This window comes from Malus domestica, chromosome 07 (genome assembly GCF_042453785.1).
Source record: "Malus domestica chromosome 07, GDT2T_hap1".
NCBI classification, from domain to species: domain Eukaryota; kingdom Viridiplantae; phylum Streptophyta; class Magnoliopsida; order Rosales; family Rosaceae; genus Malus; species Malus domestica.
In genome coordinates this window covers 19,899,729-19,924,733 of record NC_091667.1, presented here as the reverse complement: position 1 = coordinate 19,924,733, position 25,005 = coordinate 19,899,729, and the positions used below count along the sequence as shown (strand labels likewise).

Below are 25,005 nucleotides of genomic sequence, written 5' to 3'. Positions count from 1 at the left end.
ATGTGATCACCTACAAGAGTGGGTCGTCAAAAACACAAATAGATTTTCTTCTAATGAGGAAAGGGGATCGTATAACTTGTAAGGATTGCAAAGTTATACCAGGAGAGAGCGTGGCTAATCAACATCGCTTGTTGGTGATGGATGTACATATCAAAAGAGTGAGACAAAAGAACAAGACTTGGAAGTGTCCAAGGACTAGATGGTGGAATCTAAAAGAAGAAAAACAAGCCATTTTCAAAGAGAAAGTAATCACCCAGTGTGTGTGGGATAGAGATGGGGAAGCTAGCCAAATGTGGGATTCCATGGCTAGTTGTATCCGAAAAGTAGCAAGAGAGGTATTAGGAGAGTCCAAGGGCTTTGCCCCACACCAAAAGGAATCTTGGTGGTGGAATGAGGAGGTACAAACAAAGGTGAGGCTAAAAAGGAATGTTGTAAAGCCTTATACAAGGATAGGACTGATGAAAATGGTGAAAGGTATAGAAAAGCGAAGCAAGAGGCGAAGAAAGTTGTGAGAGAAGCTAAGTTAGCGGCTTACGACGATATGTATAAACGACTAGATACCAAAGAAGGAGAGTTGAATATCTATAAACTAGCTAGAGCAAGGGAAAAGAAGACAAGGGACCTAAAGAGGATGGAAAGGTTCTTGCTACAGAGAACGCGGTTAAAGACAGATGGAGAGGTTATTTTCATAATCTTTTCAATGAAGGACATGAAAGGAGTGCTTCTTTAGGGGAGTTGAGTAACTCAGAAGAGTGTAGAAACTACTATTTTTATCGTCGAATCCGGAAGGAAGAAGTGGTTGTAGCTTGGAAGAAGATGAAGCATAGAAAAGCAATAGGCCCAGAAGATATACCAATCGAAGTGTGGAAAGTTTTGGGAGAGACAGGTATAACATGGCTCACTGACCTTTTCAATAGGATTTTGAAAACGAAGAAGATGCCAAATGAGTGGCGAACGAGCACTTTGGTGCCTATCTACAAGAATAAGGGCGACGTACAAAATTGCATGAACTATAAGGGTATTAAGCTAATGAGTCATACAATGAAGCTCTGGGAGAAAGTCATTGAGCATAGATTGAGGCAAGAGACACGGGTTTCGGACAACCAATTCGGGTTCATGCCAGGGCGCTCAACCATGGAGGCAATCTATCTCTTACGAAGATTGATGGAAAGATATAGAGATGGGAAAAAGGATTTACACATGATCTTTATAGATTTGGAGAAAGCGTATGATAGGGTCCCAAGAGACATTCTTTGGAGGATTTTAGAGAAGAAAGGAGTACGAGTAGCATATATCCAAGCTATAAAGGATATGTATGAAGGAGCAAAGACTGCCGTAAGAACTCATGAAGGACAAACTGAAAGCTTTCCCATAACTGTAGGATTACATCAAGGCTCATCCTTAAGTCCTTATCTTTTTGCGTTGGTAATGGATGAGTTAACAGGACATATTCAAGATGATATTCCTTGGTGTATGCTTTTCGCAGACGATATAGTGTTGATAGATGAAACTCAGGAAGGGGTAAATGCAAAGCTTAACCTTTGGAGAGAAGAGTTGGAATCTAAAGGTCTTCGCCTAAGCCGATCAAAGACAGAATATATGGAGTGCAAGTTCAGTGCAAATGGAGGTCAAAACGAGTTAGGGGTGAGGATCGGAGATCAAGAAATACCAAAGAGCGACCGTTTTCGTTACCTAGGATCTATCTTGCAAAAGAACGGAGAATTAGATGGAGATCTTAACCATAGAATACAAGCTGGATGGATGAAGTGGAAGAGTGCATCCGGCGTGTTGTGTGACCGCCGTATGCCACTGAAGCTCAAGGGAAAATTTTATAGGACGGCAATAAGGCCGGCGATGCTGTATGGCACAGAATGTTGGGCGGTGAAGCATCAACACGTACACAAAATAGGTGTAGCGGAGATGAGGATGCTTCGTTGGATGTGTGGGCACACGAGAAAGGATAAGATTAGGAATGAGGATATCCGGGGTAAAGTAGGAGTAGCCGAAATTGAAGGAAAGATGAGAGAAAATCGGTTACGGTGGTTTGGACATGTGCAAAGAAGGCCTACTGACGCTCCGATTAGAAGATGCGACTATGGGACAGAGGTTCAGGGCCGAAGGGGTAGAGGAAGACCTAGGAAAACTTTGGAAGAGACTCTAAGAAAAGACTTAGAGTACTTGGATCTAACGAAGGACATGACACAGGACCGAGCATAATGGCGTTCTAAGATCCATATAGCCGATCCCACTCAATGACTTGGATTTTCCAAGTCTCTAACCGAGAAGTTTTCCTCACTCAGGAAATTAAGGGAACACTACCTCAACCTACATGCTCCACTCACAAAGCTTCAACAAAAGAAAATTCAAAGAACTTAGCGAAGAAGGCTTTGGTGTATTTAACACAATACGTTGAAATGAAGGAAAGCTTATTTATTGATATCCCCGATAAGCTACAAATATGTACATGTACATAAGTCAAAATAAACAAACAAGAGGGAGCCTTCACAAAGGTTGCTTAGGAGAAGTCTCAGCAGTCGGTAGAGCCCCAGAAAGAGAAGGCACTGGAGGGGGATCATTCGGAGCCTCAGTACTGGACAGAACCCTAGAAGGAGGAGGCATCAGAGGTCGATCATTTGGAGCTTCATTACGCGGTACAGCCCCAGAAGACGAAGGCAATAAATGCCTTTGGAATAAACCCACAAATCTCTGATGATCAAGTAAAACCTGACCATCAGATTCCTTCATCTGGTCAAGCTTCCTCTTCATGTTTGTAGCATAGTCATGTGCGAGCCGGTGCAACTGTTTATTCTCATGCTTGAGCCCTCTAATCTCCTGTTTGAGACTCATCACTTTAGCCGCCAATGATTCAACTTGGCGGGTTCGAGCAAATAGGCGTTGGGCCATATTAGACACAGAACCTGCACACTGAACACTGAGAGCCAGAGAATCCTTAACAGCTAACCCATCAGACCGTTTGGAAAGTAGTCTGTTATCTTTGGGAGTGAGAAGGTTCCTGGCCACCACCGCAGCGGTCATATCATTCTTCATCACGGAATCCCCAACGGTAAGAGGACCAGTAAGGGAGACGAAGGATGGACGCCATATGTTATCAGAAGAAGGCGGGGCTGCCTCTTCAACAAGGTTCAAGTCAAAACGACGGTCGGAGGGGCCAGACATTTTCAAAGGTGTTGAAGAGAGAAGAGGTCGGACAAATCAAGATCTTAGAGGTGCAAGAATGGAGCTTCTACTGGTGGAGATTCAAGTGTGCTTTGGAACTTAATGACAGCCCCTATAAAAATCTGCACTCGACGGAGCTTTAGAAATCGAAGAGGTGCCTGCTCAGAAATCAAAGAGGCGTTTGCTTTCTCAAAAGCAAGGCTGCTCAGATACCACGAGGGTCGATCTCAGAAATCGAAGAGGCGTTTGCTTTCTCAAAAGCTGGGCTGCGCAAAGACCACGAAGGCCGATCTCAGAAATCGAAGAGGCGCTTGCTTTCTCAAAAGCTGGGCTGCTCAGAGACCACGAGGGCCGATCTCAGAAATCGAAGAGGCACCTACTTTTCCAGCCTTGTCAGCACCTGTCACACGCACACTCAGCTTTGCGGAAATTATGGGCATTCGGTCGAAGACTTCTGGTGAAGTAGAAAGCACATGAGTTTTACTGTTCAATCACCCACTTCCCACACGCAACAGTAGCTCATGGGTACCACAGATAACTTTGCCAAAGCTCTCTGCCAAAGTTGAACATGTGAAGCTTGCAGCTCCCACTACATCGCTCTGACCAAGAAGGGTAAAAGAATAGCAAAGAAACAACACTAACAAAGTTTAGACACATAAATTTTGAAGGTCTAGCTACCATATTATTACACACAAGGGTAAAGGAACAGTACCACTGCTGGATAATTGGAAAGTCCCTGTGTGTCAACCTCTGTGCTTCATGGCAAGGTAGACTAGCAAACATGCCCAACCTTTAATCACATTCGAGAAAACACTCCCAACAAGATTGCTTGCTCCAAAATCGAAGAGGCACCGTCCTCCGAATCTCGAGAGCCAGACTCCCAACATGACTACTTTCTCAAAAATCGAAGAGGGTAAAGGAACAGTACCATTGCTGGATAATTGGAAAGTCCCTGTGTGTCAACCTCTGTGCTTCGTGGCAAGGTAGACTAGCAAACATGCCCAACCTTTACTCACATTCGAGAAAACACTCCCAACAAGATTGCTTGCTCCAAAATCGAAGAGGCACCGCCCTCCGAATCTCGAGAGCCAGACTCCCAACATGATTACTTTCTCAAAAATCGAAGAGACACCGCTCTCCGAATCTCGAGAGCCAGACCCCCAGCATGATTGCTTTCTCAAAAATCGAGGAGGCATCGTTCTCTGAATCTCGAGAGCCAGATCCCCGATAGGATTACTTGTTCGAAAACCGAAGAGGCAACACTTTCCCAACTTCAAGAGCCGGATCTCCTTGGATAAAGCTGTCTGTAATCTTCACATGCAACATCAGCTTTCCAGATACCACAAACCACTTTTTCAAAGTGCTCTGACAGCGTTAAAACATGTGAAGCTGACAGCTCACACTACCGTGCTATGACCAAGTAGGATAAAGGAATAGCATTACTACTTGTTGTTAAGGAGACTCCTATATATGTCGACCTCCATCCCAAACGGACAGGCAGACCTGCAAAAATGCTCAACCCTTCCTCATATCTGATAGGGCACTCCCAACGAAGCCTTTCGAAATATTCAGCTTTCTTTCCCCCCGATAATCCCTCTGCAAACAAGCTATACTAGAGCAAGAATATCTCATATCATCAGGGTTAAAAGCAAGAGTATCCCATATCATGCTTTTTCCTTGTCTTTTCCTTAGACCTTGTTCTTACCTGCAAGACAAGGAGAAAGAGAGCAATCAGTCAGTACTTGGAATCAAGCTTCCAGCCAGGAACTGACTGCCTGGAACCCCTTACCTGATTACTTACCTGACATTGCTCTCGAGTACTCATCTTCAACATCTTATGCTTTCAGGGAAGATACCGCATCTGCCTGAGGAACAGATAGGGCAAGGGAGAAGGATACAAGGAAGCATGTGGAGACAAGCGTAACAGCACACGTGCCGATACATCCATTACTCTGTCAAAGCAAAAGTATCCCATATCAGCAGGGTTGAACGTACTCTAGATTTGATGGACTTGTTTTGACCCTCAAATTCTTCAGTCGGCCTTATACTCTGGAGGAAACCAGAAAACCCTCCAGCTCAGTTCAAGAATAAGCCTGTGGAAAGTTACTTCTTCAAAAGCAAAAGTATCCCATATCATCTCTTCTCATTTTCTTCTCTTTATCCTTCATGCTGCCTGCAAGATAGGGAGACTGTGAACAATCAGCCAGAGCTATGATTGCTTACCTTGTCTGTCACCTCTTTCAGCAGATCCCTTAGCTCGGCGACTTGGGGGACTCCTACTACATGGTTTGTATCGCGCTTGACCAAGCCTGAAACTACAAGTAAGCTTCAAGTGAAATTGATACATTACCTTGTGCATCTCCACCAGTTAAAGATACCACCCCGGGATGGAGGAAGAGTACTTCCAGAGAAGATGCCCCATCTACCTATGAGACAGATAAGGCACGTCAAGACGATACCACACTCCGATACTTAGAAGTTTCGTGATTACGAGATCATTCTCCCACAATATTTCCTAATGTCTTTTGTACTAAATCATTCACTTGTACTCACTAAAGGAGAGCTTGAACCTATGTACTTGTGTAAACCCTTCACAATTAATGAGAACTCCTCTATTCCGTGGACGTAGCCAATCTGGGTGAACCACGTACATCTTGTGTTCGCTTTCCTATCTCTATCCATTTATATACTTATTCATACTAATGACCGGAGCAATCTAGCGAAGATCACAAAAAGCGACCGTTTTCGCTACCTAAGATCTATCGTGCAAGAGAACGGAGAATTAGATGGAGATCTAAACCATAGAATACAAGCTGGATGGATGAAGTGTAAGAGTGCATCCGGCGTGTTGTGTGACCGTCATAGGTCACTGAAGCTCAAGGGAAAATTTTATAGGACGGCAATAAGGCCAGCGATGTTGTATGACACAGAATGTTGGGCGGTGAAGCATCAACACGTACAAAAAATGGGTGTGGCGGAGATGAGGATGCTTCGTGGGATGTGTGGGCACACGAGAAAGGATAAGATTGGGAATGAGGATATCCGAGGTAAAGTAGGAGTAGCCGAAATTGAAGGAAAGATGAGAGAAAATCGGTTCCGGTGATTTGGACATGTGCAAAGAAGGCCTACTGACGCTCCGATTCGAAGATGTCACTACTGGACAGAGGTTCAGGGCCGAAGGGGTAGAGGAAGACCTAGGAAAACTTTGGAAGAGACTCTAAGAAAAGACCTAGAGTACTTGGATCTAACGGAGGACATGACACAAAACCGAGCGCAATGGCGTTCTAGGATTCATATAGCCGACCCCACTTAGTGGGAAAAGGCTTTGTTGTTGTTGTTGTTGTTGTTGTTGTTGTTGTTCATTTTAGTTACCAGTTTTCTCTGTCAATTCTCACTCTGTTTCCCAACTAATTTTCATATTTGTTATATTAATCGTCAATTTATTGATAATTTCGACAGGTGGTCACATAAACCCAGCTGTGACATTTGGTCTCTTCCTAGCAAGGAAGCTCTCCCTGACTAGAGCTGTGTTCTACATTGTGATGCAAAGCCTTGGGGCAATTGCTGGTGCCGGGGGTGGTGAAGTGGTTCCAAAAGAACCAGTATGAGTTGCTCGGTGGCGGAGCTAATGTGGTGAACCATGGCTACACTAAGGATGACGGCCTTGGTGCTGAGATTGTTGGTGAACCATGGCTACACTAGGGGTGACGGCCTTGGTGCTGAGATTGTTGGCACTTTTGTTCTTGTGTACACTGTTTTCTCTGCCACTGATGCCAAGAGAAACGCCAGAGACTCTCATGTCCCTGTAAGTATATCTCACCTTTGATTGAGTACTTGTTTACACATTGTTCTCTTAAGGATTTTCTGTAAATGCCATAAATATGCATGTCTACTTGTATGATCGTTGTAATGCCATGGTTACCAACTTTTCCCTCGTGCCAAACTTACCATTCTGATTAGTCAATCTTCTCGCTGTGATTTTTGGATCTTAATGAAATTCTTAAAGATAATCATAGAGTACTACTATTTGGATAATTTATGTAGAAACAATTCCTAATTAAATACTTAGAATTAAAACTTGAGAAAAGAGAGTTTCAGAGTGGGTAATATTAAAAAACGAATTTTAAACAAAAACTAAAATAATCGAAAAAAAGAGTTTTAAATACCAATTTATAAAGGCACTAGGGTTCCACCATCACCTAGCAATTCTATGTATTTTTACCAATTACTTATGATTTACACATGCCACTCCGAAGGTTAGGTTTTCCTAATGTATATTCTCCTTGTGATATTCAAGCAAGAACGTATATCTAACATGCAATTCGTCTGTGATATTCAGATCAAATATGAACATGCAAGACTCATTAAGTTTTATGAAAACCTTTTGAAGAACCATGCAACCCCTAAGAACGTGATATTCGCCTTAGATGAAATTACAATTATCAATCACAAGAAGCAATACTCAATCCTCCGTTGATATTCCGACCGAATTGCATCCAATTACTTGTCTAAACATCCTAATGGGAAATTTGGAAAAGTAACCAAATTTTGGATCCCATATAGAATTATAGCCACCATTTTAGATTTATGATAATTATAACCCAAAATTGATATAAAAGTACTAATATACCCTTTGATACACCTTCATAATTTTGTCAACAACAACAACAAAGCCTTTTCCCACTAAGTGGGGTCGGCTATATGAATCCTAGAACGCCATTGCGCGTGGTTTTGTATCATATTCTCCGTTAGATCCAAGTACTCTAAGTCTTTTCTTAGGGTCTCTTCCAAAGTTTTCCTAGGTCTTCCTCTACCCCTTCGGCCCTGAACCTCTATCCTGTAGTCAAAATAAAAACTCAAAAAATGGACAATTAAATCCCCTTCTACTACAAGTTCAGAGACATAAAACATATCGAAATCAAATAATGCAGAAGAGAAATGCCAAATGAAAACTGATACAAAATTTGCAATGGACAAAAAGCAGTTAATAGGTAATGATCTTCTTTTTCATGCTTGCTAGATGCCCCAAACTTGTAAAAAACAAAAATTGCTAAATGTAAACGAATCAATGTGTGTGGTGTGGGGCAATAAATATATATATATTGACATGTTCTCCAAGTGATCTTAGCCATGAGTGTTCATGGCTTCCCAGACCATGCTCTTCGGGACTGGATTCAACAAAAGACCATTTTTGAACGACAATAAATAAATTTTTCTTATCACACACAAATCAAACCAAGAAAATCCTTTTGTTCACACGGTCTATTTTTTTCTTTGGAACCCAAAAAAAGAACTCGGTAAGACATTAGGACAATCTCATATTTGATTTGGGTTTTTTGGATTTGTTTTCAAACTCTCTCCTTATCTCTCAATTTCTGTTTTAAGGGTATATTAGTATTTACATATCAATTTTTTGTTATAATTATCATAAATTTAAAAAAGTGGCTATAGTTCTATATGGGGTTCAAATTTTGATTATTTTTCCAAATTTCCCCATCCTAATGGTGGCCAGTCATCAAGATAATTAGATAGTTTAAAAACAGTGATCAATAATTCAAAGTGTGCATGCAATCAATCATAAGCAATTAAATAAAAATTACATATTCATGCTAAGGCTCAAGGTTTCGCCCTAGCAAAAGGAATTAGTTATGCATGTTCATAATTGAAATCATAGAAAATATTATTAAAAATAAAAGGAATGAAAGCACATTAAAGTAGAAAATCTCCAAGAACCCTAGCCACGTTCTATGTCTCTGAAATTGAATAATAATGAGCGTAGAGAAAAATTGTAGACGGCCAAAGCAATATATTTGCTCAGCACTCACAAACCCTAAGACATAGGTTTCTTATTCCAACTAGGAAACTAAGAAAAATAATAAAATATCTTAGAAAATAAAACCCTAATTAAACTAGGAGAATCTGCCAAGTACTTGTCCAACCACGTTTTAGCCTCAGATCTCCTCCAAATCCGGCCCAAGATAGGTTGTTTTAAAAATCAGGACGTTCCGAACACATCTCCAAAAGGCCACGAAACCATCCGAGGTCATCTTGGGCTCCAAAAACGCAATTTAAGCCCAGAAACATCATTTTCCAGCACCGCGCATCGCTCCTTTATTTTATCGCCAGAAAATAACCGTGTGGTGGAAAAAATCCCAAATTTTGATACAATCAAGCTAATTGAATCACGAACGTATTCCAACTGGAATTACTCCAAAATTCATCCATTTGACCACGTTTTGCTCCAGAGGAAGTTGAGAGTCTTATATTGAAAATACAATTCAAAGTATCAAAATTCTTCCAAAATATGAACCAAAATATACCAAGAATATGGTTAAATATATAATATAAAATTCACTTATCAGGCTCCACTCCCCATTGGGTTTGCAGTGTTTCTGGTTCATTTGGCAACCATCCCCATCACTGGAACCGGCATAAACCCTGCTAGGAGCCTTGGGGCTGCCATCATCTACAAGTACAACAAGGACCATGCATGGGATGATCATGTGAGTAAAATTAAATTGTTACGTCATTAAGTTGCATCGATCTAAATTCGTAGACGAGAATACATGTCTTACATCTTCTATGATTTTGTTGTGTGTTTGTAGTGGATCTTCTGGGTTGGACCATTCATTGGAGCTGCACTTGCTGCACTCTACCATCAGATAGTCATCAGAGCCATCCCATTCAAGACCAGAGATTGACATATTAATCCCCTTCGGTGTCTCTCCATCGAGCCTGATTCTGTCTAAATGCTGCGATTGTGTGTATTTCGTTCATAGTGTTTTAATGTCGAGAGTGGAGTATTTGGGGTGCTAATGTGCATATAAGTTATTTATCCTGTTATCTTAATGGAAAGCTTTATTTAATTAATGTATACTTTGTAATTATGTTAATCCTCGTTATTGCATTGGAAATCTTTAGCTGCAAACCCCCCTTTAAATTGTTTAATCAACAAAATTAGCATGCTTGATGATCAAGTAAATAATAATACAAGATGTTGGTATGCTAAAAAGGTCACTTTACTCAATTTCTTTCGTTTACGACGGTTAGTCGACACTCGACAACAAGATGTTCTTGACAGGATGACAATCAGCAGTCCAAATTCCAAGTGAGAACAAATGAAGAGGGGTTAATAGTGTAGAGTGAGTTGCACTTCCAAAATTTTGGGTAATTCGGATTGAGTTTGCACTAAGTGGTGGCTAGTCCTGGTGGTGAGAGCTTTTATCTTCACATGACTGCGTTCTCGGATTTAAATCTTCCCTCTAATTAGAGTAGTACTATTGATTGTACTCAAATTGAGTTTGTAATGAAAGTTACAACTAAGCTAGATATTAAGGTAATTAGATGTATGAAAAGATTGAGTCCGGTTCTAGCCCACATGAGAGATCCTACTCGCAATGACTAGGTAGCATACAAACATTTGGTGCTGACTCACCGAGTTTTGCAATGAAAGTGATTTTGACATATTTGGAGCGTATGACGTACTTAATAATTTTTTAGGAATGATAAACACACATCTTTTCTGGGAAAAAAAAAACACCCATCTTTTTTAATTTCTCACATATTCATATTTAATTCTGATCATTATTTCTGTTTAATTTATTTAATTTAATGGCCAAAAATAAAGAAAGATGTATCATAAGCTAAAAAAAAATTGTGAAGTCATTTCCCTAATGTTTATATATATATATATATATATATATATTTTTTTTTTTTTTAATACATTCGATATTATCAATACCAAGAGGTAGGAGAGTGGACTAAATCTCACAATAATCTAGTCATAATAATTGGGTCAATTTCACCTTTGGCAACAATCAAACCTAAGATCTTTCACTTACCAGTGATGAAGAATACTATTAGACCGTAGTACTAAGTGGCAATGTGCCCGTTTGTTTGTAATTTGTTTTGTTTTGCCCTATGATAGTTTTTTCAACCATCATGTCTTTTTAAAAGACACAACTTTTATTCTTGATTGTCACATTTTGGGTTTTGGATATGGAAAAGGATCCTTGCCAGACTATGGCCGTTCATCGTGCATCATGTGGTAAAAAATCATTTGAAATTTAAAATATAAAATTAAATATAAATAGTATCTAACGAAAACTAACCGTACGATGTATGATGAATGACCACGATTACAGGATCCCCAGGAAAAGGATCCGGCGAGGATCATTTTCCTTTGGATATCTTTTGTATGCTATCTTATATGTAAGTAGCTCAATGATTGATGATGAATTTCAGACCCGTATATAACACGGCATATGCTGTAATTGATTCCTAGTGCTAAAAAATCACATGATGGTGATCAGGAAAGGCTCAAAGCCTCAACTGCCTCTATAAGTTTTTATGAACCCCAAAAAGATGGACTTCTGTGACGACGCTATAAATTTCTTTTTTTTTTAATAAAAAAATAAAATAAAATAAAATAAACCAAAAGAGAAGTTGGGTGGCAAGACGCCCAAAACAAAAGTTTCAATTCCACCCCGCCCAAAAGCCCATACTCCAATAACCCAAACTCTCCCATCACCCTTCTCCCACTTGTACGGTTCTACCTCGACATTTCTCCATCATCTCTCAGCCCGTCTTCAGCCTTCACGCCACCACTGCCAGGTAACACCGCCACTCACCCTCCACTGCAATTGCAGACTTTTCAATCTCTCGGTATTTTTCCAGCAGTAAATTCAATTTATGTATTTTTGTTCATTTGGTTTCAATCTTCCCGATGCGTATCTAATTCTCACAAATCAACCTCTCTTTCTGCTTTGTTGTGTTAATTGCTCCTGTGCTACGATGCAATTCTATGTTAAGCAAATAGAACCCATATAGTATAGAGCTCCAATTTTGATTTTCTTTCGAGTAATATAACTGTTTTCTTTTCAATCTGGGTATCTTGGTAGACAATTCGGTGAAGTGGGTAGTTCCTGTTCCTCTCGAATTCACTAAAAAATTTGAAATTTTAGTTGTTGTTAGGATTCTGGATATGGGATTTGGTGGATTTTGATTAATTTGACATCAATTAGATGGGTTTTTGACTAATGATGGATTAAACTGGTTTTTGTGCTTAGTGTATCTTTGGAATATCTGTGAAGTAGTTTGTTGTTAGTACCAACATAAAAGTTAGTTGATATCAGGGGTAGTTTAAATAGGGTTTAGTAGACCATGGAACTTGTTTTTCAAGGAATTCTTCTTGTGCTGTAGTATTTGTAAGTCATCCAAGTTCAAAAGATGAATTCGTCTTTTGATGATTCAGTTCTATGTTTAAATCATTTCCTGGTGTTCATCTTCCCTTTTTTGTTCTTTGGATTACAGATTCTACTCTTTTGGTACATTTTTAAACCTCTAATTTGTTGTAATACTCGGTTGTTCTGTTGATTCCGAATATTTTTTTGTTCTTTTCAATTTTTGATTTGTTATCACTAGGAGCAGCGCATTGTTTCCCTAGTAATGGCAAAGAAAGATTTTCATAAATTGCCTTGCATAATTTGATAATCCTAGTAAACCCTTTGATTTATAATGTACATATTGTAGGAAAATATAATATAGCTTAGTCTACATTAAAATTGTGTTTATCTTCTTTTTGTGGTTAGTAACAGGTAATATCATTATGGAAACACCAAAGAATCCTTAATCTTCTATGGACAACCAAACAGCGTATTGCACTGCTGAGTTCATCTATTGCTTTCTCATTTCTAGGTAGAAAAAAAAAATCATTGCTTGGAGATCCCCAAGGGGAGGCAACTATGTCGTTCATGAAAGGAGATTTACTTACGAGAACTAGAAAGCTGGTGAAGGGCCTAGCCAAGGCCGAGCCTGTTTGGCTCAAAGCCATGGAAAAGTTTGTCTCTCTCTTTCTCGCTATTCTTTTATTCTTGTAATGCCTTTTCTTTTTATTTAGTTGTTAAAAACATAATGTATTGTGGCTTTTTCAGGGCACCGCCTGTAACATTTCCTCGTGCAAATGCAATTCAGAAAATCACTCTCCCAGAGGATGTTTACATAAAGAAGTTTTTCCAGAAGCATCCAGATTCCAAACATGAAGATGCCATAAAGTATGATTTATCTTTGTATTCTGTTGCAATGCCAATACTTGGTGTTCATTTACATCCCATTTCATGTGTTGTTTACCATCAAGCGTGTGAGCATATTAGTTGTGGTCTCGTTACAAATAACAATTGGGTCTTGTTATGAGTTTATCCTTGGCTAATAGATGTGGTTAGTAATTCAGGATTTAGTGTGTTGTATGAATCCGGAAGACATATTAACTTCTTATTAGAAAACGCAAGATGTATTAACTTATCCATTATGTTTGAACAGGATTTCTTCTTTTGATCCTCCACCAGCCCGTATATTTGGTTTGCGGGTGCTTGAGTTGAAAGAGCAAGGGGTTTCTGAGGAAGAAGCAATGGCAGTAGCCGATGTATGTATTTGGATTTCCTGTCCCTGTATGTATGTGCTTTCTAAATTTTTTTCTCACGTTTGTTTCATATTGTCTTTTAGATGGAATACCGGATGGAGAGAAAAGAGAAGAAGAAGGCATATTCCCGCTTGAAGAAAATTGCACACCTTCAAGGGAAGAGGCCTCCTCCCAACCCATATCCCAGCGCTATCAAGGAAATACAAGCTGAGGAGAAGAAGTATGTTCGCGACCGCTTTTACAATCCCAAAATTATTCAACTTGTAAGGAAATTGCAAGAGGAGAAGGTAGCTGAAGCGCAGGAGAGATTCAGAGGAGGAGGAGGTTCCTGGTAACTCAAAGTGCCATCTTTTGATAATAATTTTGGTCCGTTAGTTCTTGAGATTTCTTACTGATTGGCTTTAGCTTTTGATCAAGTATTAGACAAGTGCATTGGAAAGGATTCTTAAATAGTTTTCTTTCGCAACCATTTATCGAAGGTTGATGAAATGCTATACATTTGTGAAAATCACGTTATATGATTGTTACATTTTCCGATTTGTGTATTTTTATGAACTGCTTTTCCTTCTTGCTCACTTGCAACTTCTTTTGTAAGGCCTTACTCGATAATAGTTATTTCCAGCGTTTGAACTGTTTAACCTCTTGGTTTTAAGGTGCGACTAACAACTCTAGGTCTAGTGATACTTCTCCTTCTAATTAATTAGCGGTGTGGGCAATTCAATTCTTATAGAGCTTCAGTTTCATTTCGTATAAATCCTTAGTTATCAATCATACCATATTTAATTTATCAGACGTGCATCCAAACTTGTTGAAGATGGAAGAATATGTATGCTAGTAAAGAAGGGACAATGTAGGACACTTCAATGGAGAACTTGTGTGATTGCATCCAATGGGGACGCTAAGGTGGCTGTTTACCAACCAATCACATGATGCCATCCGTTAAAGCACATGATATCGGATGACAGGCTTGAGATACTGTCACCATTGGTGTCGATGTAAGCCTCTCATGGTGAATGGCTTGATAGGACGGAAAGAATCCAGCTACTCTTGAATGTGTATATAGTATGCATCCCGGGTGAAAGGCTGCTCAGCCTATCATAAAAATCTCTGTCAACATTGTTAGGCAAACTAACTAGTAACTACTGAACTTGTAGCACCTCGAGCTATCATACGATCAGTCGCTTACACATGAATGATCGCAAGTTCCGTTTAATCCTACACCCACTATCAGTATTCGATTCTCATTGGTCATAAAAGTCATTTCCACCTTTGATTTCGATTAAAAAGTTGTTGAGGTGTTTTAACTGTGTTTGATATTAAAGGTACTAGAAAAACAATTGTTTAGAGTCAATGTTTGGTTCAACGCTGTCACCTTCTACCTTAATCAAGTCCACCAAATAATAGCAGCTAATAAATTACACATTTAATAACAATCAACTTCTATCAGCAATTCTAACATTTTTTATTATTTGACAAAAGAATATTTCTTTTTCTAGAAAAAGGAGTATAAAGGAAAATATTACTGGTGAGAGTGATAAACGATATACTCGAGACAGAAGAGAATAACGGCTCGTTTGAGATTGCTTTTGTATGAAGTACTTATACTCGTAAGCGATTCATTTACAGTTTTAAGGGTAGTCCCAAAGATGCCCTTAAAAATAATAAGGAAACTTTTTTTCTTTTTGGATGCCCATAAGAAAACAAGAACATAAATGACCAGAAACAGATAGGAAATCAAAAGAGCTTATCATTTCCTTTCCTATAGCTGAAAATATCATGTTTTGGCAGTTGCTATTAACCTAAGGATTTCGATCGTTAATTTTATTTAGTCAAGATACATCATTTGCAAATATAGAATACGAAGATATGTGCATCACCACATGGGAATATGTAAGTATTATCCTTAACCTAATGGATGGTTTTCCTCATAAACAATGAATTTAACAACATTCTTACACATAATATAAGGTAGCAAAACTTTTCTAGGCAACCAAACAAGTCCTAAAATTAAAACCTTGCACGCAATCACAGAAGTTGAGACAGATTGATAAGATCATAAGATAGATGGAACAAACACGAATGGGAAAAGCATGGCCACCAATAAAAAGCAGAGCTGAAATAATCATTTAACCCCTTCAAGACTTCACCTACTCCAACCAACACCCTGAAGATATTATTAATATTTGCTGGGACTGATCATCTAACCTCCAACGAAATTCTGTGTCCACTGTGCTTCCGGCATTTAATTTCTTGGGACACAATTTTCTTCTCCACAAAGTCAATTACATGGCAAATCTAGATGAGCTGCAAAGGCAGTGTTGTCGCTTAGGTCGAATATTTTTTTTCATAAATAAAAGTAATTTAGAATATCATCATATTAAAATAATAAAAGAAATGGCACAAATTATTATTTTTCGTTGGAATGAATTAAGGTATTCATACTTTAATTATATTTACTTAGTTGACCTAATTTGTTATCGAGCAACTGTTGATTATGACAATTGGCTGGAGCAGTACGTTTTTGCTCATTTGCACTCAAGTTCGAATCCTCCTCATTGTTTTAGATTTAACATTACACGAGTCCTTAAACTATCCTTTACTTGAAGAGAAATATTATTCTTCATGAAGAATGAAATATCCATCGCCAAACTTGAGTCCTTAAACTATCCCTTACTTGAAGAGAAATATTATTCTTTATGAAGAATGAAACATCCGTCGCCAAACTTGCACATCATCAAACATCTGATTGTTATGTTGAAAAACTTTGTTGCACAACAATGTTTGCCATCAACCACTTTTTAAAATGTGTCCGGATTATTATTTTTTCTCATTTTGTATGTTGTTGAACTGCATTGTGTGACCTAGCAAATGAACTTTTTTGTAGCATACAAGATACAACTCTTACATACGACATCACTCTCATAAAACCGATCACATAACTAGCATGTGGGGAATTTAATTTAATTTTATAAATGGTTGCATCATTTTTTTTTTTTCTTGCTGAAAATGCCTACCCTAACATGCAAGCATTTTTTTTTAACGACATTGGCCGAGGTCCTAAACAGAGTTACTAAAAATGACTATTGCTTCGTATTGTGACAAGTTTAGGAATGAATACTCGCATATAAGTAGTTCATAGACCAAAGCTTCGATAGGACTAATATTGAGAGACTTGTACTCACAAACTTGTAGTTCATAAACCAAAGCTCCAATACAACTAAAAATTAAAGACGAACATTCCAATTATCTCTGTTTACTAATAAATTGAACTGATTACCTGCTTGCATCTCAATTTGCTTACCGATCCATTCATTCTTTCATTTAACCGTCATTACGTAGGTAATGCATTCGACTGTCTTCCCTGTTCATTTAATTGTCATTCTATATTTGTCCATAATTAAGCAAACAATAATTAATTTACGAAGGAAACAAAATACAGCAAATAACAGACATTTAACACTATCGCATATATTCAACTCCAAAGTATGAGAGGTTTCGGGTTTGAAATTTCTATAGTCTCTCCGAATCTGAAAAGAGTAGATAATTATGATTTACTATCAGTTATTCCGTTTAAAAAAAAAATACCTCCAAAGTCAAAACCCAACCATATTTCCAGCCAAAATCATGAAAAATGCTTACAGCGTTAATTAATTTCACTAGAACCACTAGGGGTACCACGGTAATTTCCTTCCCACCACCCTCATTTAAAACCCCCGCTTAGTTTCCCCCTCTCACTCACGCCACTCCTCACTCCAAAAATTAGCCAAACGGAACAAACGCGTTGCTTTCTAGTAAGAGAGAGAGAGACCATGTCGTCGCAGAAGCAACGGCGGAGCTTCCCGTCGATCGCGGCCTGCAACGTGGGCGAAACGGCGTCGTACGAGTCGATCGCTGCCGACCTGGACGGGACGCTGCTCATCTCCCGGAGCTCCTTCCCTTACTTCATGCTGGTGGCTATCGAAGCCGGAAGCCTCCTCCGCGGCCTTGTCCTCCTCCTTTCCCTCCCGCTCGTCATCGTCTCCTACTTCTTCTTCTCCGAAGCCGTCGGCATCCAGATCCTCATCTTCATCTCCTTCTCCGGCCTCAAAATCCGCGACATCGAGCTCGCCTCCCGAGCCGTCCTACCCCGGTACAGTAAAATTATATGGATGTATTCATATATCTATCTTTCTCGTGTCACGTAAATATTTTAATTTGAAATGTTAATTCTGAATTTATGAAACGATTGTTAGGTTTTACGCGGCGGATGTGAGGGCGGAGAGCTTCGAGGTGTTCGACAAATGCAAGAGAAAGGTGGTGGTGACGGCGAATCCGACGGTGATGGTGGAGCCGTTCGTGAAGGACTTTTTGGGTGGGGACAAGGTGCTGGGGACGGAGATCGAAGTGAATCCGAAGACGAAGAAGGCGACCGGGTTCGTGAAGAAGCCCGGGGTTTTGGTGGGAAAATTGAAGCGGTTGGCGGTTATGAAGGAGTTCGGCGACGAAGTGCCGGATCTCGGGATCGGCGATCGGAGCTCCGATCATGACTACATGTCACTTTGCAAGGTATGGGTACTTGGCAATTTAATCTAATTATTGTTATTTTTTAGTTAATTTGTTGTAGTAAAATCATGGGACCCACCATAATCTTAACCATCCCCAACTACCTGCCAGCTAAAATATTGATCCCTGTGTGGTGTGGTCAAGTCAAGAAATTATGGCGCGCTAGCAAAAGCTAAATAAGATAATTAAGGCAATCGTGCTTTTGGATGCAAAAATATATAGAGGCAAATCCCACTTTCCGTGACCTCTTATTATGTTCAATTGTTACATTTCTAGTACTCCACAACTATATATGTAGCGTTTTAATAAATTACATTACATATATCGGTAGTTGTTATTGATATTTTTTTATATAAAAAAAAAGAGTAGTGTTATTTAGCCTTTAAACAATTATTTTTACTTCTCATATTCTTTTTAATTTTTAGTCAATGAATTAAAGAATAATATCAAAAAATTAACAGGGTGTGTAGATGGTAAAAATAAGTGTGATTAGCACTCTCCTAAAAGAATAAAGTACCCATTCATGAAATGTAAGGCAGTTGTCATTGGCACTGTTAAATGACATTTTTTTTGTGTAAATAAGCAAAATTTATGGTGTTACGAAGTAAAAGATAAGATATTATGAGCGTTTTAAGAATTTTGATTTTGTAGTTTTTACCAAAGATTTATTGGGAATCTTAATGAAACATTTTGGTACTGTTTATTTTAACATTAAGGATATTTTTATCATGAAAAATCACTCGTGGCATCATTTTCTTACATCTTTATTTTGTCATTTTGATTAAAACTAAAGTTTTTGATGACTTTTCGTGTTAAAAACTCAAAATATCTGGTAGTTCGAAACATCGAGTAAACCCCGCGAATAACAGCTTCTAACACATTACACATTCATGACATGAAAAAAATCATTTACTTAACGACATTGTTGATATTTCATTTGCCGGATATTACGAGTATCATTGTTATTTTCTGGTGAAATGCAAACTCTCGATTACTATGGAATTACGTTTGGTACATTTTTGCTCACCATGTTTGTTCGGATCAATATTGAGCAGGAGGGTTACATGGTGCCGCCCAACAAATCAGCCCGTCCAATTTCAAAGAACCGTCTCAAAAACCAAATAATTTTCCACGACGGACGCCTAGTGCAGCGCCCGGACCCGCTCAACGCCATCTTAACCTATCTCTGGCTGCCATTTGGCTTCATCCTATGCATTATGCGTGTGTACATCAACCTCCCTCTCCCCGAACGCATCGTCCCCTACACGTACGCAATGCTCGGGATCAAGCTCAAAATCCGCGGCAAGCGTCCCCCGCCGCCCTCCCCCGGCACCCCAGGAAACCTCTACGTCTGCAACCACCGCTCGGCGCTTGACCCGATCATCATCGCCATCGCGCTCGGCCGCAAAGTCTCCTGCGTGTCGTACAGCGTGTCCCGCCTCTCCCGGTTCCTATCTCCAATCCCGACCGTCGCTTTGACTCGCGATCGCGAGGCCGACGCAGCACGACTGTCGTCGCTCCTCCAAAAGGGGGACCTCGTGGTGTGTCCTGAGGGCACCACGTGTCGCGAGCCGTTCCTGCTGCGATTCAGTGCTTTGTTCGCAGAGATGAGCGATAGGATCGTCCCCGTGGCGGTCGACTGCAAGCAGAGCATGTTCTACGGGACCACCGTCCGCGGGGTCAAGTTCTGGGACCCGTACTTCTTTTTCATGAACCCGAGGCCGACGTACGAGGCGACATTTCTGGACCGGTTGCCGGACGACATGTCGTGCAAGGCCGGGAAGTCGTCGATTGAGGTGGCGAATTACGTGCAGAAGGTGTTGGGGGATGTGCTGGGGTTCGAGCGCACCGGATTGACAAGGAAGGATAAATATTTGCTGTTGGGAGGAAATGACGGGAAGGTGGAGTCCATGTACAAGAAGTGATGAGCCTTGTGGGTAAGGGTATTGTGGTCATTTTCGGTTGACAGATGACGAGATATGTTCGGATATGTTCGGCTGTTTGGGGTATTTTGCTAGTCTATTGGGAAGGTGTTGAGAAGGGTATATTGGTCTAAGTGTAGAGAATTTATATGTGAATTTGGTTGATGTCATTGATACAGCTTAATGTAGCCGTTTCTTGGGGGTAACAACGTTGATCTATTTATAATATTGTTCATGGAAAAGTCAATCTTGGCCTCAACTTTGTTTTGTTTTTTTGTTTTTGTTTTGTTTTACCAAACGATATTATTTACACTAAGAAAAAGATGTGGGCTTACTGTTTAGTTTCATAATGGGCTAGCAATAATATGGTTTAAACTTGCATTTGACTAGAATCGAATCTAATATATTTCACTTACAAATAAAGAGGAATACTACTAGACCTTAATATTAAATGGCAACAGTGATTACCAAACCATCCATAATCAAATAATTGTAGGATCTGCATAAAATCAACATTTTTGAATCTTTCATACTTTTCAATCTAGAGAGAGATAGGATGTAGAGAAAGAAGGTAAACGAAAAGTAGCCATTCTCCAAATTTATTTTTTAAACCATTGGCCACTAATTTCTTTGCCCAAAAAGGGTAGACGCTAGTATGCATTTCTAGTCATTTACAGTCGAGCTTGGTCTGTTGTCCATTGTTTTCTCTGCCCAACAAGATTCTTTCTTTCTACTCTAACAAGATCTTCTCTGTATTCTCCACATACTTTAAATTACACATTCACCGAGAATTAGTGAGAAAAATGGAGTAGGATTCTCCTTCCTCCTATTCTCATACATTCCCTCTATTAAGGGCAATATTGTAAATGCATAATCTAGGGATAATACTTAGAGGTTAAGGAAAATTGTTAGTTGTTATGATTTAGTTAGCCTACACAATTTGTATATATATATACTCAGATTGTAACTTATTCATTCAATGGAATGAAAATATCTTTTCTCAATATGGTATCACTTGTTGACGTCTCACGACTTCTCTCTATTCGATCCCTAATTTTCCCGCTTCTCTCTGCTACAAGCTTCTTTCTGTGCCTTCTTGCATATTGATCATCTTCGATCTTGCTACTCTTCGATCGTGAAATTTTTTGTTCTTGATCGTCTCTGAGTTCTTCTCTCTCCTTTTGGCCATGGCGGTCACCGCCTCTTCGTCCTCAACATCGGATTCTCAGACTTTTCCTCCGCTTGCATCCTCAAACCTTTATTCCTCGAATTCTGCTTCAATTACCATTTAGAACATCGGCTCCATGGTTCCGATTATGCTCGCTACTACCAATTACCTAACATGGAGTGCTCTCTTTGCTCTAATTTTCCGTCGATATAATCTCACATGTTTGATTGATGGTTCTTCGCCGGCGCTGCCTCAATTTCTGACTGATTATTTAGGAAATCGCAGCCTAAATCCGGAGTATGTTGCTTGGTTTGAGAATGATCAAAACATTCTCATTTGGTTCAACTCAACTTTCTTTGAATCCCTAATTCCCTACACTGTTGGAGTTTCCTCAGCTCGAGATCTATGGGCCAAATTAGAGTTGCGTCTTGCCGTCACTTCACACTTTCACATTCATGAACTCCAATCTCGCATTCGAAGCCTCACTAAAGGCGATCTCACTGATACTCAATATCTTCAACGCATCGAGGAAATTGTTGATGCTCTAGCTAGTGCCGGTGCTTCGGTGGAAGACTCTGAATTAATCTCTGTAATTCTTCACGGCTGACCTCCAGAATTTGATTTCTTTGTGGATGCCATTTAGTTTCACCTTGGTTCCACAGCAATTGGTGAGTTACATGGTTTGTTTCTTAGCAAAGAAATCCAACTGAATAATCGCAAGCAGAGAGTGCACCGGTGTCATCTTTTTAGGCTTATAACACCTCCACTGGTATTCTTCCTCTACCTGTTAACTCCACCTTTCAAGGCTATGCTGCTAAGAATACATCTTCCTTCAACACTTTAAGCTGTGGAATGGAGCGTAATTTCAATCGCACCACCAACAACAATCGTGGAAACTTCAGGCACAATAATAATTAGAGGTTCAATCATTCCCTTGGGGCAATAATCAACATTATAATTGTGGAGTTCGGTCTAATTTTTCATCCAATAGAAACTCTATTGTCAAATCTGTCGTCAACCTGACCATGAAGTATGCGATTGTCCTCATCGTATGGATCTTCACTACAATGGCAAGTCCTCTCAATCGGCCTTGATTGCTAGTGCCTATACTCTATCTCCTACATAGATTGTTGACTTCGGAGCTATATCTCACATGACCAACAACTATGCTAATCTCCAGAATCATGATGCTTACACAAGCCCTGAACAAGTGTATATTGGTGATGGCAAAGGTTTGCCTATCACTCATTCTGGCTCTTCTACTATTACTACTTCACATAGCAAGTTTGCACTCACGAATGTGTTATATGTGCTTGCTTTAAAACACAATCTACTTTCTGCAAATCAATTCTTAATTGATAATCACTGTTCTATGTATCTTTATCCCTCTCACTTCACTGTGAAAGATCTTTCTTTGAGGAGGATGCGTTTTAAAGGTCCTGTCCAACATGGTTTCTATCCACTTCATCACTATTCTCAAATTGATGATAAGCAGCAAGCATTCACTGCTACCACCAAAGCTTTAAGGAACCTTTGGCACAGTCGATTGGGTCACCCTTCAGCCAATATTATCAATAAACTAGCTTCTAGTTTTGTATCTCAATTGTACAGAATGTAAATAAATCCTTTTGCTCAGATTGTGCATTAGGAAAATGCTCTAGTCTACCTTTTGCATCTACTACTTGTACCATAAGGAAACCACTAGAACTCATTCATACAGATGTTTGGGGTCCATTTCCTATAGAATCTCATGGTGGTTTTAGGTATTATCTCATATTTGTGGATGATTTTACCAGATACTGTTGGTTTTATCATCTGAGGAACAAGTCTGATGTACTCTCCATCTTCATGCAATATAAATCCTTGGTTGAAAATGTTCTGTGTACAAAGATTATTGCTTTACGATTTGATTCTGGTGGTGAATTCATGAGCAACCTCTTTTCTAATTTCTTGGCCAAGTATGGTATCCAACATCAACTTTCTTGTCCACACACCTTGGAACAAAATGGGTGTGCAGAACATAAACACAGACATTTTGTGGAAACTGCACGAACCCTTTTGGCAGCATCTAAAGTTCCTTATCACTATTAAGTTGAAGCATTTGCAACTTCTATTTATCTTATCAACAGGTTGCCTACTCTTACTCATTGTTCACCATGGGAGTCTTTATTCAAGAAGGTATCTTCTTATAACACACTGAAGGTTTTTGGCTACCTTTGTTTTCCATGGCTGAAGCCTTATTCCTCTTCAAAATTGGATCCCAAAAGTAAATCTCGTGTTTTCTTGGGCTACAGTTTCAATCATAAGGGGTACAAATGTCTTGATCCCATCACAGGGAGAATTTATATCTCTCGACATGTGCTCTTTGATGAGGGTACTTTTCCATTTCGTCAACCTCATCCTCACTCTCCTATCCCTCACCATAATTCTCCTATTTTATCTCATGTCATACTATCAACCTTAACCTTTACCTTCAATCCTAACATGCCTTCCCCACCTATCTTACCTGTACCAACCCCATCCTCATCTCACTTTATACCTCAATCAACTTCCACTTCCTCACCAATTCCTTCCTCAGGTTTTTTACTAAGCAACCCTGTCATAACTCCAATTAACAATCACCCTATACAAACCCGATCTAAGGCAGGTATCTACAAGCCTAAAGCTCTTATTGCCACTAAACATCTTCTTCCATCTCATTTGTCACTGGATTATATTCCTACAACCTATCTACAAGCCTCTAAACACCCACATTGGCGCTGGGCAATGCATGAGGAGATCAATGCTCTTCTAAATACTGGAACATGGTCTCTTGTTCCACATCATTCTTCTCATAACATAGTAGGCTGCAAATGGATTTTTCGCATCAAACGAAAACCTAATGGCTTGATAGATCGATACAAGGCCTGGCTGGTTGCCAAGGGCTTTCACCACTAAGAATGCCTCAATTACACTAAAACGTTTAGCCCTGTGGCTAAACTTGTGACAATCTAAATCCTACTCACCATGGCTGCTCAATTTGATTGGTTTTTTAACCAACTCGATGTTAGTAATGCATTCTTGCATGACACTCTCTCTGAAACTGTTTTTATGCAGCAGTTTCTTGGATTTGAAGACTCAACCAAGCAAACTCATGTGTGTCAGCTTCATAAATCCTTATATGGTCTAAAACAGGCTCATCGAGCCTGGTATGATAAGTTACATGCTGTTCTTCATTCCTTTGGCTTTGTTGGCTCTCCCAGTGACCACTCTCTCTTTGTCAAAAAAGGACAAATCCTTGGTCTTTATTCTCGTGTATATGGATGACATTTTAGTCACTAGTCTTTCATCCATTGATTGTCAAACTGTGATCAAATAGCTCAACACTTTGTTCTCGATTAAGGATCTTGGTCCTTTACACTATGTTCTTGGCCTTGAGGTCAAACAATCTTCTACTGGTATTTTCCTATCACAAACAAAATACATTCTAGATTTGCTCACTAAAGCCAAAATGGTTAGCGCCAAACCCTATAGCACACCACTCAGCACTTCCAAACTCGATCATGATTCTTCTCTTCTTGATAATGCCTCCAAGTATAGGTCTTTGGTGGGTGCTCTTCAATACCTAACCTGGACAAGACTAGATCTCAGCTTTGTTGTAAATCTTGTATGTCAGTTTATGCATACTCCCAAGGTGTCTCATTTCCAAGCTATCAAGCGCATACTCAGGTATATATACTCAGATTGTAATCTTATTCATTCAATGGAATGAAAATATCTTTTCTCAATACCCTCATCTT

General features: G+C 39.5%; 2 protein-coding genes and 1 pseudogene across 5 annotated transcripts; all 3 read left to right on the top strand.

Annotated features, from left to right (window-relative positions):
• The window catches only part of LOC114825865 (aquaporin PIP1-3-like), a 37,098-nt pseudogene extending 27,208 nt beyond the window's left edge, over positions 1-9,890 (top strand).
• Positions 9,891-11,633: 1,743 nt separating this feature from the next.
• LOC103401899 (uncharacterized) lies at positions 11,634-14,169 on the top strand. Of its 4 annotated transcripts, none has more exons than XM_008340618.4 (5): positions 11,634-11,790; positions 12,874-13,015; positions 13,110-13,229; positions 13,495-13,597; positions 13,678-14,169. In XM_008340618.4, the coding sequence occupies exons 2-5, from the start codon at positions 12,921-12,923 to the stop codon at positions 13,927-13,929; spliced, it is 570 nt and encodes a 189-aa protein (XP_008338840.1). In that variant the 5' UTR covers positions 11,634-11,790; positions 12,874-12,920; the 3' UTR covers positions 13,930-14,169. The 4 variants fall into 4 exon arrangements, with proteins under 4 accessions (XP_008338840.1, XP_070680860.1, XP_008338841.1 ...); XM_070824759.1 differs by having other exon boundaries at positions 11,637-11,790; positions 12,768-13,015; XM_008340619.4 differs by having other exon boundaries at positions 11,647-11,790; positions 12,774-13,015.
• Positions 14,170-17,326: 3,157 nt separating this feature from the next.
• Positions 17,327-20,305, top strand: LOC103401898 (probable glycerol-3-phosphate acyltransferase 8). Its single transcript, XM_008340616.4, has 3 exons — positions 17,327-17,723; positions 17,827-18,139; positions 19,192-20,305. Exons 1-3 carry the CDS (start codon positions 17,404-17,406, stop codon positions 20,059-20,061), a joined length of 1,503 nt encoding a protein of 500 aa, XP_008338838.1. The 5' UTR covers positions 17,327-17,403; the 3' UTR covers positions 20,062-20,305.
• The last annotated feature ends 4,700 nt before the right edge of the window (positions 20,306-25,005 follow it).

Excerpts from the sequence above, each read along its gene's own strand:
- LOC103401898 (XM_008340616.4), top strand. The coding sequence starts at position 17,404 with ATGTCGTCGCAGAAGCAACGGCGGAGCTTCCCGTCGATCGCGGCCTGC. Across the intron at positions 17,724-17,826 it reads TCCCGAGCCGTCCTACCCCG|GTTTTACGCGGCGGATGTGA; the intron begins GTACAGTAAAAT and ends AACGATTGTTAG. Across the intron at positions 18,140-19,191 it reads ACTACATGTCACTTTGCAAG|GAGGGTTACATGGTGCCGCC; the intron begins GTATGGGTACTT and ends AATATTGAGCAG.
- LOC103401899 (XM_008340618.4), top strand. The coding sequence starts at position 12,921 with ATGTCGTTCATGAAAGGAGATTTACTTACGAGAACTAGAAAGCTGGTG. Across the intron at positions 13,016-13,109 it reads TGGCTCAAAGCCATGGAAAA|GGCACCGCCTGTAACATTTC; the intron begins GTTTGTCTCTCT and ends TGGCTTTTTCAG. Across the intron at positions 13,230-13,494 it reads AAACATGAAGATGCCATAAA|GATTTCTTCTTTTGATCCTC; the intron begins GTATGATTTATC and ends ATGTTTGAACAG.